Source organism: Ammospiza nelsoni, chromosome 1 (assembly GCF_027579445.1).
Source record: "Ammospiza nelsoni isolate bAmmNel1 chromosome 1, bAmmNel1.pri, whole genome shotgun sequence".
Classification (NCBI taxonomy): Eukaryota; Metazoa; Chordata; class Aves; order Passeriformes; family Passerellidae; genus Ammospiza; species Ammospiza nelsoni.
The window spans coordinates 154,162,092-154,177,763 of NC_080633.1; the positions used below are offsets into that span (position 1 = coordinate 154,162,092).

The 15,672-nt window shown below is 47.6% G+C and overlaps 1 protein-coding gene across 1 annotated transcript; it reads right to left on the bottom strand.

The window, feature by feature from the left end:
• Positions 1–490: 490 nt before the first annotated feature.
• On the bottom strand, positions 491–8,445 carry LOC132081388 (leucine-rich repeat-containing protein 14-like). Its single transcript, XM_059485084.1, has 3 exons — positions 7,736–8,445; positions 2,926–3,501; positions 491–639 (listed from the first exon to the last, which is right to left on the bottom strand). The coding sequence occupies exons 1-2, from the start codon at positions 8,386–8,388 to the stop codon at positions 2,937–2,939; spliced, it is 1,218 nt and encodes a 405-aa protein (XP_059341067.1). The 5' UTR covers positions 8,389–8,445; the 3' UTR covers positions 491–639; positions 2,926–2,936.
• Positions 8,446–15,672: the final 7,227 nt, after the last annotated feature.

Here is a 15,672-nt window from a genome sequence, read left to right on the forward strand (position 1 = left end):
GAGTGAAGGATTTTGGGGTGAAGGGTTTGGATTCTGGGATTTGGATCTTGAGGTGAAGGGTTTGGATTTTGGGATTTGGATTTTGGGGTGAAGGATTTGGAATTTGGGGTGAAGGATTTGGATTTTGGGATTTGGAATTTGGGATTTGGAATTTGGGATTTGGATTTTGGGGTGAAGGGTTTGGATTTTGGAGTGAAGGATTTTGGGGTGAAGGGTTTGGATTTTGGGATTTGGATCTTGAGGTGAAGGGTTTGGAATTTGGGGTGAAGGATTTGGATTTTGGGATTTGGATTTTGGGGTGAAGGGTTTGGAATTTGGGATTTGGATTTTGAGGTGAAGGATTTGGATTTTCGGATTTGGATTTTGGGATTTGGATTTTGGGGTGAAGGGTTTGGATTTTGGAATTTGGATTTTGGGATTTGGATTTTGGGGTGAAGGGTTTGGGTGATTTGGGTGGTAGCCTCTCATTAACAAACAACCAATTCCTGATAAATCATTAATTAACATTTATTCCATAATTAAACAGCGTCCCACAGCAATTCAGAACATTCCAGAACTTTCCCCTCCGGACACAGCAACAAAACTTCAGGAAAAACTTTGGGATTGGGGCAGGAAAACCCCAAAACTGGATGGGAAACCCTAAAATAAAACACAAAACATCAGGGTGGGGAAAAAATATAAAATAAAACACAAAACATCAGGGTGGGGAAAAAATATAAAATAAAACACAAAACATCAGGGTGGGGGAAAATATAAAATAAAGCACAAAATATGAGGGTGGGGAAAAATAAAAAATAAAACAAAAATCATCAGGGTGGGGAAAAAATATAAAATAAAACACAAAACATCAGGGTGGGGGAAAAATATAAAATAAAACACAAAACAGGGTGGGGGAAAAATATAAAATAAAACACAAAATATCAGGGTGGGGGAAAAATATAAAATAAAACACAAAACAGGGTGGGGGAAAAATATAAAATAAAACACAAAATATCAAGGTGGGGAAAAAAATAAAAATAAAATAAAACACAAAACAGGGTGGGGGAAAAATATAAAATAAAACACAAAATATCAAGGTGGGGAAAAAAATAAAAATAAAATAAAACACAAAACAGGGTGGGGGAAAAATATAAAATAAAACACAAAACATCAGGGTGGGGTAAAAAAATATGAAATAAAACACAAAACATCAGGGTGGGGGAAAATATAAAATAAAATACAAAACATCAGGGTGGGGAAAAAAATATAAAATAAAACACAAAACAGGGTGGGGGAAAAATATAAAATAAAACACAAAATATCAAGGTGGGGAAAAAAATAAAAATAAAATAAAACACAAAACATCAGTTGGGGGAAAAATATAAAATAAAATACAAAACATCAGGGTGGGGAAAAAAATATAAAATAAAACACAAAACAGAGTGGGGGAAAAATATAAAATAAAACACAAAATATCAAGGTGGGGAAAAAAATAAAAATAAAATAAAACACAAAACATCAGTTGGGGGAAAATATAAAATAAACCACAAAACATCAGGGTGGGGGAAAAAATATAAAATAAAACACAAAACATCAGGGTGGGGAAAAATATAAAATAAAAAACACAAAACATCAGGGTGGGGAAAAAAAATATAAAATAAAACACAAAACATCAGGGTGGGGGAGAAAATATAAAATAAAGCACAAAACATCAGGGTGGGGAAAAAAATATAAAAACCAGGTGGGAAAGCACCAAAATAAAGGGAAAAAATGGGATGGGGTGGAATTTTGGGGTGAAGGATTTGGATTCTGGGATGAATTTTGGGTGAAGGATTTGGATTTTGGGATTGAAGGGTTTGGATTTTGGGGTGAATTTTGGATGAAGAGTTTGGATTTTGGGATGAATTTTGGGATGAAGGATTTGGATTTTGGGGTGAATTTCGGGATGAAGGGTTTGGATTTTGGGATGAATTTTGGATGAAGGATTTGGATTTTGGGGTGAATTTTTGGGGGAAGGGTTTGGATTTTGGGATGAATTTTGGATGAAGGATTTGGATTTTGGGGTGAATTTTTGGGGGAAGGGTTTGGATTTTGGGATGAATTTTGGATTTTGGGATTTGGATTTTGGGGTGAATTTTTGGGGGAAGGGTTTGGATTTTGGGATGAATTTTGGGATGAAGAATTTGGATTTTGGGATGAATTTTGGGATGAAGGGTTTGGATTTTGGGATGAATTTGGGATGAAGAATTTGGATTTTGGGATTGAAGGGTTTGGATTTTGGGATGAATTTTGGGATGAAGGATTTGGATTTTGGGATGAATTTGGGATGAAGAATTTGGATTTTGGGGTGAATTTTTGGGTGAGGGGTTTGGATTTTGGGGTGAATTTTGGATGAAGGATTTGGATTTTGGGATGAATTTTGGGATGAAGAATTTGGATTATGGGATGAATTTTGGATGAAGGATTTGGATTTTGGGATTGAAGGGTTTGGATTTTGGGATGAATTTTGGGATTGAAGGGTTTGGATTTTGGGGTGAATTTTTGGATGAAGGATTTGGATGTTGGGATGAATTTTGGATGAAGGATTTGGATTTTGGGATTGAAGGGTTTGGATTTTGGGGTGAATTTTTGGGGCAAGGGTTTGGATTTTGGGATGAATTTTGGATTTTGGGATTTGGATTTTGGGATGAATTTTTGGGTGAAGGGTTTGGATGTTGGGATGAATTTTGGATGAAGGATTTGGATTTTGGGATTGAAGGGTTTGGATTTTGGGATGAATTTTGGGATGAAGGATTTGGATTTTGGGATGAATTTGGGATGAAGAATTTGGATTTTGGGGTGAATTTTTGGGTGAGGGGTTTGGATTTTGGGGTGAATTTTTGGATGAAGAATTTGGATTTTGGGATGAATTTTTGTGTGAGGGGTTTGGATTTCGGGGTGAAGGACCTTTTCCCCAGTCACAACGAGAAGAAGTCCAGCTCCCCGTGCCCGTAGGGGTTCGAGCTCCACACGAGGTCGCTCCTCCCGGACCCCTCCAGCGCTCGGCCAAACTCAGCGTCCACCAGCGCCACAAGTTCCTCATCCACCGCACACCCCGGATCCCACCCCGACGCCGGCGGCGGCTCCGGCTTGTAGCAATCCACGGGGAAGGGATAGACCACCAGGCGGAGGTCGGGCAGCTCCAGGGTTTTCTGGAGCAGATCCTTGAGCGCGGCCGTGGACAGGGAGTTGCCGTAGAGTCCAAGGAAGCGCAGGCGGGAGCAGCGGCGCAGCGTCGGCAGCAGCGCGTCCAGGTGGGAGTCGGCCATGCGGCATTCCATGAGATCCAGGTGCAGCAGCGAGGCCGAGGTCTCCTCCAGGAGCAGCCGCAGCGGCTCCAGGAGGCCCTGGGAGAAGTCGTGGCCGCTCAGGTCCAGGCGCTTGAGGGCCGGCGCGTGGAAGCTTTGGGAGAGGAAGGCGAGGTCGGCGGGAACGAGGGAGCAGAAGGCCAATTCCAAGCTTTCCAACGGGGCCTGGAGGTCGCTGCGGGGAGGGAAAAGGGAGAGGTCAGGATTGGGTGGGAACATGTGGGGAAAGAGCTCCAAGAACATCAAGTTTGAGCTCTGAAAATCCTGGGATTTTGGAATGATGGGATCGTGGAGTTATTAAATGATGGAGGTTGGGAAGGTCTCCAAGACCATCAAGTTCAAGCTTTGAAAATCATGTAGTTATGGAATGGCTGAGGTTGGGAAAGATGGCCGAGAATCAATTTTAACCTCTGAAACCCTGGGATTTTGGAGTTATGGGGTCCTGGAGTTATGGGATTACTCAGGTCATGAATGGTCTCCAAGAACATCAAAGTCAAGGAATGAGAATCATGGAGTTATGGGGTCACAGAGCCATGGAATTGTGGAATGGCTGAGGTTGGGAAAGAGCTCCAAGAACATCAAGTTCAACCTCCGAAAATCCTGGGATTTTGGAGTTATGGGGTCATGGAATCGTGGAATTACTCAGGGCAGGAAAGGTCTCCAAGACCATCAAGGTCAAGGTTTAAGAATCATGGAATTTATGGGATCATGGAGCCATGGAATTGTGGAATCAAATTGTGGAATTATGGAATGGTTGAGGTTGGGAAAGGTCTCCAAGAACATCAAATTAGACCTCTGAAATCCTGGGATTTTGGAGTTACGGGGTCATGGAGTTATGGAATGGCTGAGATTAGGAAAGGTTTCCAGGACCATCAAGGTCAAGGTTTAAGAATCATGGAATGATGGGACCATGGGGTCATGGAACTTTGGAATGACTGAAGCTGGGAAAGATCTCCGAGAACATCGAGTTTGACCTCTGAAAATCCTGGGATTTTGGAGTTATGGGATCATGGAATTATGGAATGGCTGAGGTTGGGGAAAACCTCAGGGCCATCAAGTTCAAGCTTTGAAAATCATTGTGGGATCATGGAGTTCTGGGATGTGGGATATTGGATGATAATCCATGGAGTGGTGGAATGTGGGACCATGGAACGCTGGGATGGATCCCAGAGCTCTGGAGCCATGGAGAGGCTCTTTGGGAGAGGAAGGCGAGGTCGGCGGGAACGAGGGAGCAGAAGGCCAATTCCAAGCTTTCCAACGGGGCCTGGAGGTCGCTGCGGGGAGGGAAAAGGGAGAGGTCAGGATTGGGTGGGAACATGTGGGGAAAGAGCTCCAAGAACATCAAGTTTGAGCTCTGAAAATCCTGGGATTTTGGAATGATGGGATCGTGGAGTTATGGAATGGCTGAGGTTGGGAAAGAGCTCCAAGAACATCAAGGTCAATGATTGAAAGTCATGGAATTATGGGAAAATGGAGTCATGGAATTTTGGAATTAAATAATGGAATTTTGGCGTTGCTGAGGTTGGGAAAGAGCTCCAAGACCATCAAGTTCAAGGTTTGACAATCATGGAACTCTGGGGATCACGGGGTCATGGAATTGTGGAATGGCTGAAGTTGAGAAAGAGCTCCAAGAACATCGAGTTTGACCTCTGAAAATCCTGGGACTTTGGAATGATGGGATCAAGGAGTTATGGAATGGCAGAGGTTGGGAAAGAGTTCCAAGAACATCAAGTTTGAGCTCTTAATATCCTGGGATTTTGGAGTTATGGGGTCATGGAGTTATGGAACTCAGGGCAGGAAAGGTCTCCAAGAACATCAAGGTCAAGGTTTGAGAATCATGGAATTATCAGATCATGGGGTCATGGAATTGTGGAATGGCTGAGGTTGGGAAAGAGCTCCAAGAACATTGAGTTCAACCTCTGAAAATCCTGGGATTTTGGAATGATGGGATTGTGGGATGGTGAGATGGGTGAGTTTGGGAAAGAGCTCCAAGAACATCGAGTTTGACCTCTGAAAATCCTGGGATTGTGGAGTTATGGGGTCATGGAGTTATGGAACTCAGGGCAGGAAAGGTCTCCAAGACCATCAAGCTCCAGGTTTGAGAATCATGGAGTTATGGGATCACAGAGCCATGGAATTGTGGAATGGCTGAGGTTGGGAAAGAGCTCCAAGAACATTGAGTTCAACCTCTGAAAATCCTGGGATTTTGGAATGATGGGATGTTGGGATTGTGAGATGGCTGAGGATGGGGAAGGTCTCCAAGAACATCGAGTTTGACCTCTGAAAATCCTGGGATTGTGGAGTTATGGGGTCATGGAATCACGGGATTGCTCCGGTTGGGAAAGGTCTCCAAGACCATCAAGTTTAAGGTTTGAGAATCATGGAATTATGGGATCATAGGAACATGGAACTGGGCAATCAGATCATGGAATTATGGAATGACTCAGGTTGGGAAAGGTCTCCAGCACCATCAGGTTTGACATCTGAGGATCGTGGGATCATGGAGTTATGGAATGGCTGAGGTTGGGGAAAAGCTCCAGGACCATCAAGTTCAAGGTTTGAGAATCATGGAATTATGGGGTCACAGAGCCATGGGATTCTGGAATGACTGAGGTTGGGAAAGAGCTCCAAGAACATCAAGTTTGACCTCTGAAAATCCTGGGATTTTGGAATTTGAGGTTATTGAATTATGGAATGACTCAGGTTGGGAAAGGACTCCGAGACCATCAGGTTTGACATGTGAGGATGATGGGGTCATGGAGTTATGGATCCATGAGATTGTGGGGTCATGGAGTGGCATGGTCATGGAATCATGGAATTATGGAATGGCTGAAGTTGGAGAAAATCTCCAAGATCATCAAGTTGCACCTTTGAGAATCATGGAATTACGGAGTCCTGGAGCCAGGGAATTGTGGAGTTACGGAGTTTTGGGATCCTGGAGTTGATGGGATTAGGGAATCATGGGATATTGGGATTCTGGGATCAGGGAGTCGTGAAATTACGGGATCGTGGAGTTACGGGGTCATGGAGCCATTGAAGTTGGAAAAGGCTTCAGGATCATCAAATCCAACCTTTGGGAATCCTGGAATCGCGGAATTATGGGGTCACATAGTTATGGAATCATGGAGTCATGGACTGTTGGGATAATGGGATCATGGGAACCTGGGATCATTACGGTTGGAAAAGATCTCCAAGACCACCGAGCCCAAACCTTGGGAATCGTGGACTAAGGAATGATGGGATCATGAAATTATGGGGTGATGGAATCTTTGAGTCGTAAACTATTGGGGCAACAGGATAACGGAATCATGGCAGCATTGGGATAATGAAATCCTGGAGTCATGGGATCATTAAGATTGGAGAAGACCTCCAAGACCATCGAGCCCAACCTTTGGGAATCCTGGAATTCTGGGATCGTGGAATTATGGGATAATAGAATCGCTGAGTCATAAACAATTCGGGTTAACAGAACCATGGGATCTTGTGAATGTTGGGATAATAAAATCCTGGAATCATGGGGCTAAGATTGGAAAAGACTTCCAAGATCGTCAAGTTCGGCCTTTGAGAATCCTGGGATCATGGAATTCTGGATCATGGAATCACTGAGTCATGAATTATTGGGATAACGGAATCATGGGAATATTGGGATAATGAAATCATGGAATCAAGGCATGATTAAGATTGGAGAAGACCTCCAAGACCATCAAGACCAACCTTTGGGAATCCTGGAACCAAGGAAGTCTGGGGTCTTGGAATGATGGGACAATGGAATCACTGAGTCACGAACTATCGGGATAGCGGAATCACGGGAACATTGGGATAATGAAATCCTGGATCCACGGGATCACTGAGGGTGGGAAAAACATCCAAGAGCATTGAGCCTGACCTTTGAGACTCCTGGAATGATGGGACCGTGGAATTATGGGATAATGGAATAACTGAGTCATGAACTATTGGGATAACAGAACCATGGGATCTTGTGAATGTTGGGATAATAAAATCCTGGAATTATGGGGCTAAGATTGGAAAAGACTTTCAAGATCGTCAAGTTCAGCCTTTGAGAATCCTGGGATCATGGAATTCTGGATCATGGAATCACTGAGTCACGAATTATTGGGATAACGGAATCATGGGAATATTGGGATAATGAAATCATGGAATCAAGGCATGATTAAGATTGGAGAAGACCTCCAAGACCATCAAGACCAACCTTTGGGAATCCTGGAACCAGGGAATTCCGGGATCTTGGAACTCTGGGACAATGGAATCACTGAGTCACGAACTATCGGGATAGCGGAATCACGGGAACATCGGGACAATGAAATCCTGGAAAAGACCCCCAAGCCCCCCAAGCCTTGAGGGGAAGAGCGGGAAGGGCCCGGCCGGGCCCGGCCGCGTGAGGAGCTCACCAGAGGATCTGGCGCAAGTTCCCGGAGAGCCGGGAGGATCCCAGGTTGAGCTCGCGCAGGCTGGGCAGCATTCCCAGCTGCCCGGCCAGGCACCGGATGCCGATGGCCGATTCGGGCGTGGGGCGCCGCACGTCCACGTTGCTGTACTGGAGCTTGAGGCTGCGCAGCTCCGGGAAGCGCGAGAGGTGGGGCAGGATCACCGAGAGCCCGGCCAGTCCCAGGTTGTTGAATCTCAGATCCACCCTGCGCAGGAAGGACGGATCCAGGGATTCCAGCAAAGCCACGATGGCCGACGCCGAGAGCTCCTCGGCTTGGAGCTCGCGGCACTTGAGGCGCAGCGGGCCGGCGGATCCGGTCCGGAGCGCGTCGCGCAGGATCCCGTAGGACGTCCCGTTGACGAACAGGTCGGCGTGGACGTCGACGCCCGGGGGCTGCGGAGCGGCCGCGGCCGTGGCGGTGCCGGAGCGGCCTTTGTGCCGCTTGGATCCGCGCCGCTGGAATTCCCGCCGGTGCTTGGACACCTCCGCGCAAGCCTTGGCCAAAGCCACCGTGCCCGACCAGACGCTCATCCCGTCCGGAGCGCGGCCGGACGCCGAATCCGGGAGGCCGGTGATGTCCAGAACACGCAGGCTGGGAACGTGGGAAGGAATCATCGAAAATGGGATGGAAACATCGAAAACAGGAGGAAAGGAATCATTAAAAATGGGAAGAAACAATCATAAAAAGGAAGGAACCATGAAAAATGGGAAGGAACCATCAAAACTAGGAGGAAACCAGCAAAAATGGGCAGAAACATTCAAATACAAGAAGAAACCATCAAAAACGGAAAAAAAACATAAAAACTGGGAAGAAGACATAAACGGGAAGAAACCATCAAAAACAGGAAGGAACCATCAGAAATGAGAGGAAACCATCAAAAATGGGAGGAAATAATAAAAAATGAGACGAAGCCGTCAGAAATGTGTGGAAACCGTGACAAATGGGAGGAAAGCATCAAAAACACGAAGGAATCGTGAAAAATGGGACGGAACATCAAATACAAGAAATCATCGAAAACAGGAGGAAACCATTAAAAATGGGAAGAAATCATAAAAAATGCAAAGAAACCATCAAAAAATTAAAGAAACCATTAAAACCATCGAAAATGGAAAGGAATTATGAAAAATGGGAAGGAACCATCTAAACCAAGAAGGAACCATCAAAAACAGGAGGGAATCATCAAAAATGGAACCATCAAAAATGGGATGGAACCGTCAAGGAAGGAACCACCTGAAGTGGCAAGAAACCATCAAAAATGGGAGGAAATGATCAAAAACAGGAAGGAAACATCAAAACTGCCATGGAACCGTCAGGGAAAGAACCATCTGAAGTGGCAAGAAAACCATCAAAAAATGGGAGGAAACCAAAAATGGGAAGGAACCATCAAAAACAAAAAGAAACCATGAAAACCTGGAGGAAACCATCAAAAATGGGAGAAAACCATTAGAAACAGGAGGAAGCCCTCAAAAATGGGAAGGAACCGTCAAGGAAGGAACCATCTAAAGTGGCAAGAAACCATCAAAAATGGGAGGAAACCAAAAACGGGAAGGAACCATCAAAAATGCAAAGGAACCACGAAAAATGGGAGGAAACCATCAAAAACAGGAAGGAACCCTCAAAACCAGAAAGGAACCATCAAAACTGGGATGGAACCAGCAAAAATGGGAAGGAACCATGAAAAACAAAAAGAAGCCATTAAAAATGGGAGGAATCCATCAAAAACAGGAAGGAACCATCAAAACTGGGAAGGAACCATGAAAAACAAGAAGGAAACCATCAAAACCAACGTGGTACCATCAAAAATGGGAAGGGAACATCAAACATGGCAATAAACCATCGAACACAAGAAGGAAACCATCACAACCAAGCAGGAACCACCAAAACCAATGGAGGCAGCTCAGGAACGGAGGTGTTGCCCCCATCCCGACGCTGCCCAGAACCCACCTGGCGTCGTGGCCGGGCTCCTCCAGCTGCCGCCGCAGCTGCGCCACCACGGGAAAAACCATCAAAACCAGGAATTAATCACCAGGGAAGGAACCATCAAAAATGGTAGGAAACCATCAAAAACGGGAACCATCAAGAACAAGAGGAAACCCTCAAAAATGGGAGGAAACCATAAAAAATGGGAAAAAACCACCAAAAAATGAAAGAAACCATTAAGGATGGGAAGGAACCATCAAAAACTGGAGGAAACATCAAAAACGGGATGGAACCGTCAAGGAAGGAACCATCTACAGTGGCAAGAAACCATCAAAAACGGGAGGAAACCATAAATGGGAAGGAACCATCAAAAATGGGAGGAAACCATCAAAATCAAGAAGGAACCCTCAAAACCAGAAAGGAACCATCAAAACCGGGATGGAACCAGCAAAAATGGGAAGGAACCATGAAAAACAAAAAGAAGCCATTAAAAATGGGAGGAATCCATCAAAAACAGGAAGGAACCATCAAAACTGGGAAGGAACCATGAAAAACAAGAAGGAAACCATCAAAACCAACAAGGTACCACCAAAAATGGGAAGAGAACATCAAACATGGCAATAAACCATCGAACACAAGAAGGAAACCATCACAACCAAGCAGGAACCACCAAAACCAATGGAGGAAGCTCAGGAACGGAGGCGGTGCCCCCATCCCGACGCCGCCCAGAACCCACCTGGCGTCGTGGCCGGGCTCCTCCAGCTGCCGCCGCAGCTGCGCCACCACGGCCAGGATGACGGCCTGGACGCAGAGCTTGCAGGGATGGTCCCGCAGCAGCTCCCGGCGCCCCACCAGCCGCTGGAAGTTGAGCACCGGGAACGGCCACGCGGCCACCAGGTCCCGCAGCACCAGGGGCCGCCCGTCCAGGAACGCCGCTTGGAACAGCACGGGGTGGAGATCGGCGGGAAGGACGGGAAGAGGGCGGTGGGCGACGACGCGGCGGGCGCAGAGGAAGAGGAGGGAATCCATTGGGGGGGCTGTGGGGGTTTGGGGAACAAAGAATTGCAGAGAAAACATAAATGTCGGGATATCACGAAGAAAAGCCAGGATTTGGGGAACTTGTGGGGGTTTGGAGACCCTTTGGGCGATGGAGAAACCCCAGATGCGAGGAGATCCCAAAGAAAAGCCAGGACAAGGTGGCGGCGGTTGTGAGAGGATCCTGAGCACATCTCACGGGGGGCTGTGGGGATTTGGGGATCAAAGAATAGCAGAGAAACCCCAAATGTGAGGATAACCTAAGGAAAAGCCAGGATTTGGGGGGATTGTGGGGACTTGAGGACCAAAGAAATCCAGAGAAACCCCAAATGCGAGGAGATCCCAAAGAAAAGCCAGGACAAGATGGCGGCAGTTGTGAGGGGAACTCAGCACATCTCGGGGGAGGCTGTGGGGATCTTGGGATCAAAGAATTCCAGAGAAATCCTGAAGAAAATCTGGGTTTTGGGGGGCTGTGGGGATTTGGAGACCCTATGGGTGATGGAGAAGCAAAAACTTCTAGAGAAACTCCAAATGTGAGGAGTTCCCAAAGAAAAGATGGGACAAGATGGCAGCGGTTGTGAGGGGACGCTCAGCGCGTCTCAGGAGGGCTGTGGGGATTGGGGGATCAAAGAATTCCAGAGAAACTCCAAATGTGAGGATATCCCAAAGAAAAACTTGGATTTTGGGGAGCTGTGGGGATTTGGGGACCCTTTGGGTGATGGAGAAGCAAAGAATTCCAGAGAAACCCCAGATGGGAGGAGATCCCAAAGAAAAGCCAGGACAAGATGGCGGCGGTTGTGAGGGGACCCTCAGGGCGTCTCGGAGACCCCCGACTTCCCCCACCCCACCCGGACACCCCAAAATCCACAAGAATCTCAAATCCCTCCCGATGATCTGAAAGTTCCCACAGGATCCCAAATTCCCCTCCCGGGAATGTGGAAATTCCCACAGGGATCCCCAAATTATCCCAAAGTCCCCTCAGGCTCCCACAAAAGCGGGGGGACCGGAACTTCCCCCAACATGGCGCCCCCCCCACTCACCGCCCGCCCGCAGCCCCCGGCTGCCCCCAGCGCGTACGGAAGCTTTACTTCCTTGTTTGCTCGTTGTGACAACCAATCAGCGAGCAAAACACGCCTTAGTGGATGACGCCTTTCTTTCAATTTGCTCTTGCAGCTGTCTGTCAAAGTTTTATTAAATTCTCATTGGTTCAAAGCGAGAGGCGGGCGCTTCTACATCCTCCTTCCCATTGGCTCCTGTCGCTGTCAATCACTAATCTCTGCCTTCCCATTGGGTGGCGGTTGGCGGGAGCGGGAGGTTCGCTCTGAGGCGGCTCTGGGATCCCTCCGGAGCTTCCCTCGATCCCCGAACCCATTTCCCGATCCCGACCCCAAATCTCGGTTCTAGTCCCGAATCCCGACCCCAATCCCGGTTCTAATCACGATTCCCGATCCACATGGCGGCAGCCAGTCACCGCCCGCCCGCAGCCTCCCAACTCGTACGGAATGTTTACTTCCGTGTTTCCTCGTTGTGACAACCAATCAGCGTCCAAGCCCCGCCTTAGGGGCTGAGTCCTTTTCTTTAATAGGCTCTTGTAGTTGTCCGTCAATGCTTTTTAAAATTCTCATAAGATCAAGGCGACACGGGCGGGCTCTTCTACATCCGCCTTCCCATTGGCTCATTTCGCTGTCAATCACGAATCCCTGCCTTCCTATTGGCTGACGCTTGGCGAGAGGGGGAGGTTCGCTCTGAGGCGCCTTTGGGGTTCTCGGCGCAGCTTCCCTGGATCCTCGACCCCAATTCCCGACCCCAATCCCGGTCCTAATCCCGATCATAGACTCCAGTCCCGGTCCCAATCCCGATTCCCGATATCCTCATGGCGCCCCCCACTCACCGCCCGCCCGCAACTGCCGCTGGCCCCCATCCCGTACAGAAGGTTCACTTCCGTGTCTGCTCGTTGTGACAACCAATCAGCGGGCAAAACCCGCCTTGGGTGCTGATTCCTTTATTTCAATTGGCTTCTACAGCTGTCCGTCAATGCTTTTAAAACTTCTCATTGGTTTAAGGCGACACGGGCGGGCTCTTGCACATTCGCATTCCCATTGGCTCATTTGACTGTCAATCATTGATTCCTGCCTTTCTATTGGCTGGCGGTTGGCGGGAGCGGGAGGTTCGCTCTGAGGCGGCTCTGGGATCCCCCGGGAGTCTCCCTCGATCCCCGACCCCAATTCCCGATCCAAACCCCAAATCCCGACCCCAATCCCGCTTTGGCGGCCATGGAGCGGCAGCAGGAGCTGAAGGTGCTGCTGAAGCGTTGGGAAGCGGAATTCCTGCGGGAGCGGCAGCGCAAACCCACCCCGGTGCGGCTGAGGGGAATCGTGAGGGGAAATTCCTGGGGGGAAAAATCCTGAGGGGAAAACTCGTGAGGGGAAAATTCCGGAGGGGAGAATTCCTGAGGGGAATCGTGAGGGGAAATTCCTGAGGGGAAAAATTCTGAGGGGAGAATTCCTGAGGGGAAAATTCCTGAGGGGAGAATTCCTGAGGGGAATCGTGAGGCGAAAATCCCTGAGGGGAATTTTCCAGAGGAGAATCGTGAGGGGAAAATCCCTGAGGGGAGAATTCCTGAGGGGAATCGTGAGGGGAAAATCCCTGAGGGGAATTTTCCTGAGGGGAATCGTGAGGCGAAAATCCCTGAGGGGAATTTTCCTGAGGGGAATCGTGAGGGGAAAATCCCTGAGGGGAATTTTCCTGAGGGGAAAACTCGTGAGGGGAAAATTCCGGAGGGGAGAATTCCTGAGGGGAATCGTGAGGGGAAAATCCCTGAGGGGAGAATTCCTGAGGGGAATCGTGAGGGGAAATTCCTGAGGGGAAAAATCCTGAGGGGAAAAATCCTGAGGGGAAAACTCGTGAGGGGAAAATTCCGGAGGGGAAAATTCCTGAGGGGAATCGTGAGGGGAAATTCCTGAGGGGAAAAATTCTGAGGGGAGAATTCCTGAGGGGAAAATTCCTGAGGGGAGAATTCCTGAGGGGAATCGTGAGGCGAAAATCCCTGAGGGGAATTTTCCAGAGGAGAATCGTGAGGGGAAAATCCCTGAGGGGAGAATTCCTGAGGGGAATCGTGAGGGGAAAATCCCTGAGGGGAATTTTCCTGAGGGGAATCGTGAGGCGAAAATCCCTGAGGGGAATTTTCCTGAGGGGAATCGTGAGGGGAAAATCCCTGAGGGGAATTTTCCTGAGGGGAAAACTCGTGAGGGGAAAATTCCGGAGGGGAGAATTCCTGAGGGGAATCGTGAGGGGAAAATCCCTGAGGGGAGAATTCCTGAGGGGAATCGTGAGGGGAAATTCCTGAGGGGAAAAATCCTGAGGGGAAAAATCCTGAGGGGAAAACTCGTGAGGGGAAAATTCCGGAGGGGAAAATTCCTGAGGGGAATCGTGAGGGGAAATTCCTGGGGGGAAAAATCCTGAGGGGAGAATTCCTGAGGGGAAAATTCCTGAGGGGAGAATTCCTGAGGGGAATCGTGAGGCGAAAATCCCTGAGGGGAGAATTCCTGAGGGGAATCGTGAGGGGAAAATCCCTGAGGGGAATTTTCCTGAGGGGAATCGTGAGGCGAAAATCCCTGAGGGGAAAATTCCTGAGGGGAAACGTGAGGGGAATTTTCCTGAGGGGAAACGTGAGGGGAAATTCCTGGGGGGAAAAATCCTGAGAGGAAAATTCCTGAGGGGAATTTTCCTGAGGGGAAACGTGAGGAGAATTTTCCTGAGGGGAAAATTCCCGAGGGGAAAATTCCTGAGGGGAGCCCCGGGACTGGGGGGACCTTGGGGGGGTTTTGGGGCCCTTGAAGTGGTTTTGGGGGGTCCTGGAATGGTGAAATTTGGTTTAAGGGGGTCTTGGGTTTTCTTGGGGTGGTTTTGGGGGTTTTGAGAGTGGTTTAGGGGGATCCTTGGAATGGGGGGATTTGGTTTAGGGGGGTCTTTGGGGTGTCCTTGGGGTGATTTTGGGGTCCTGGGATGGGGGTTTTTGTTTTATGAGATTTTTGGGGTGTCCCTGCAATGTTTGGGGGTGTTTGGGGGGCTCAGAACAGGGAGAGCCTCAGGGGGGTCCTTGGAAGAGTTTTGGGTTTTTTTCCCCATTAAAAATTTTTCCTTTGTTTTTTTCACCGTAAAATTCCCCCAAAATCCCAAATCCCCCCAAAAATCCCCAATAAAAACCCTCAAATCCCCCATAAAACCCCAAAATCCCAAAAATCCCCCACAAAAAAACCCCCAAAACCCCCAAATCCTTCCCCTGTCCCAGAATTTGGGGCAATTCCCAAATTTTCTCATTTTTTGGGATTTTTTTCCTTCCAGGCCGACATCGATGAGGCTCCAGAGGAAACTCGCAGTGAGTGCCCAAAAATCCCCAAATTTACCCCCAAAATCCCCAAATTTACCCCAAAATCCCCAAATTTTACGAAATTCCCCCAATTTTCCCCAAAATACCCAAATTTTCCCCAAATATCCCAATTTTTCCCCAAAATTTGCCTCACATTTTCCCCAAAAATCCCCAATTTTACCCAAATTTTCCTCGAAATTACCCTCAAATTCCCCTCAAATTGCTAAAAAATTCCCAAATTTTCCCCAAAATCCCTCAGATTTAAAAAAAAAATTCCAAATTTCCCCAACTACAAATTTTCCTTCAAAATTACCCCAAAATCCCCCAAATTCCCCCCAAAAATTCTAAAATTTCCCAATTTTCCCTCAAAATTACCCCCAAATTCTCAAACTTCCCCAAATTCTGAAAATTCCCAATTTTCACCCAATTCCTCACATTTTCCTGGAAATTGCCCCAAAATTCCCAAATTTTACTCCAAAATTACAATTTTTTCCTCATAATTACCCCAAAATTCCCAATTTCCCAATTTTTTCCCCAAAATTCCCAATTTTTCCCCCAATTTCCCAATTTTTTC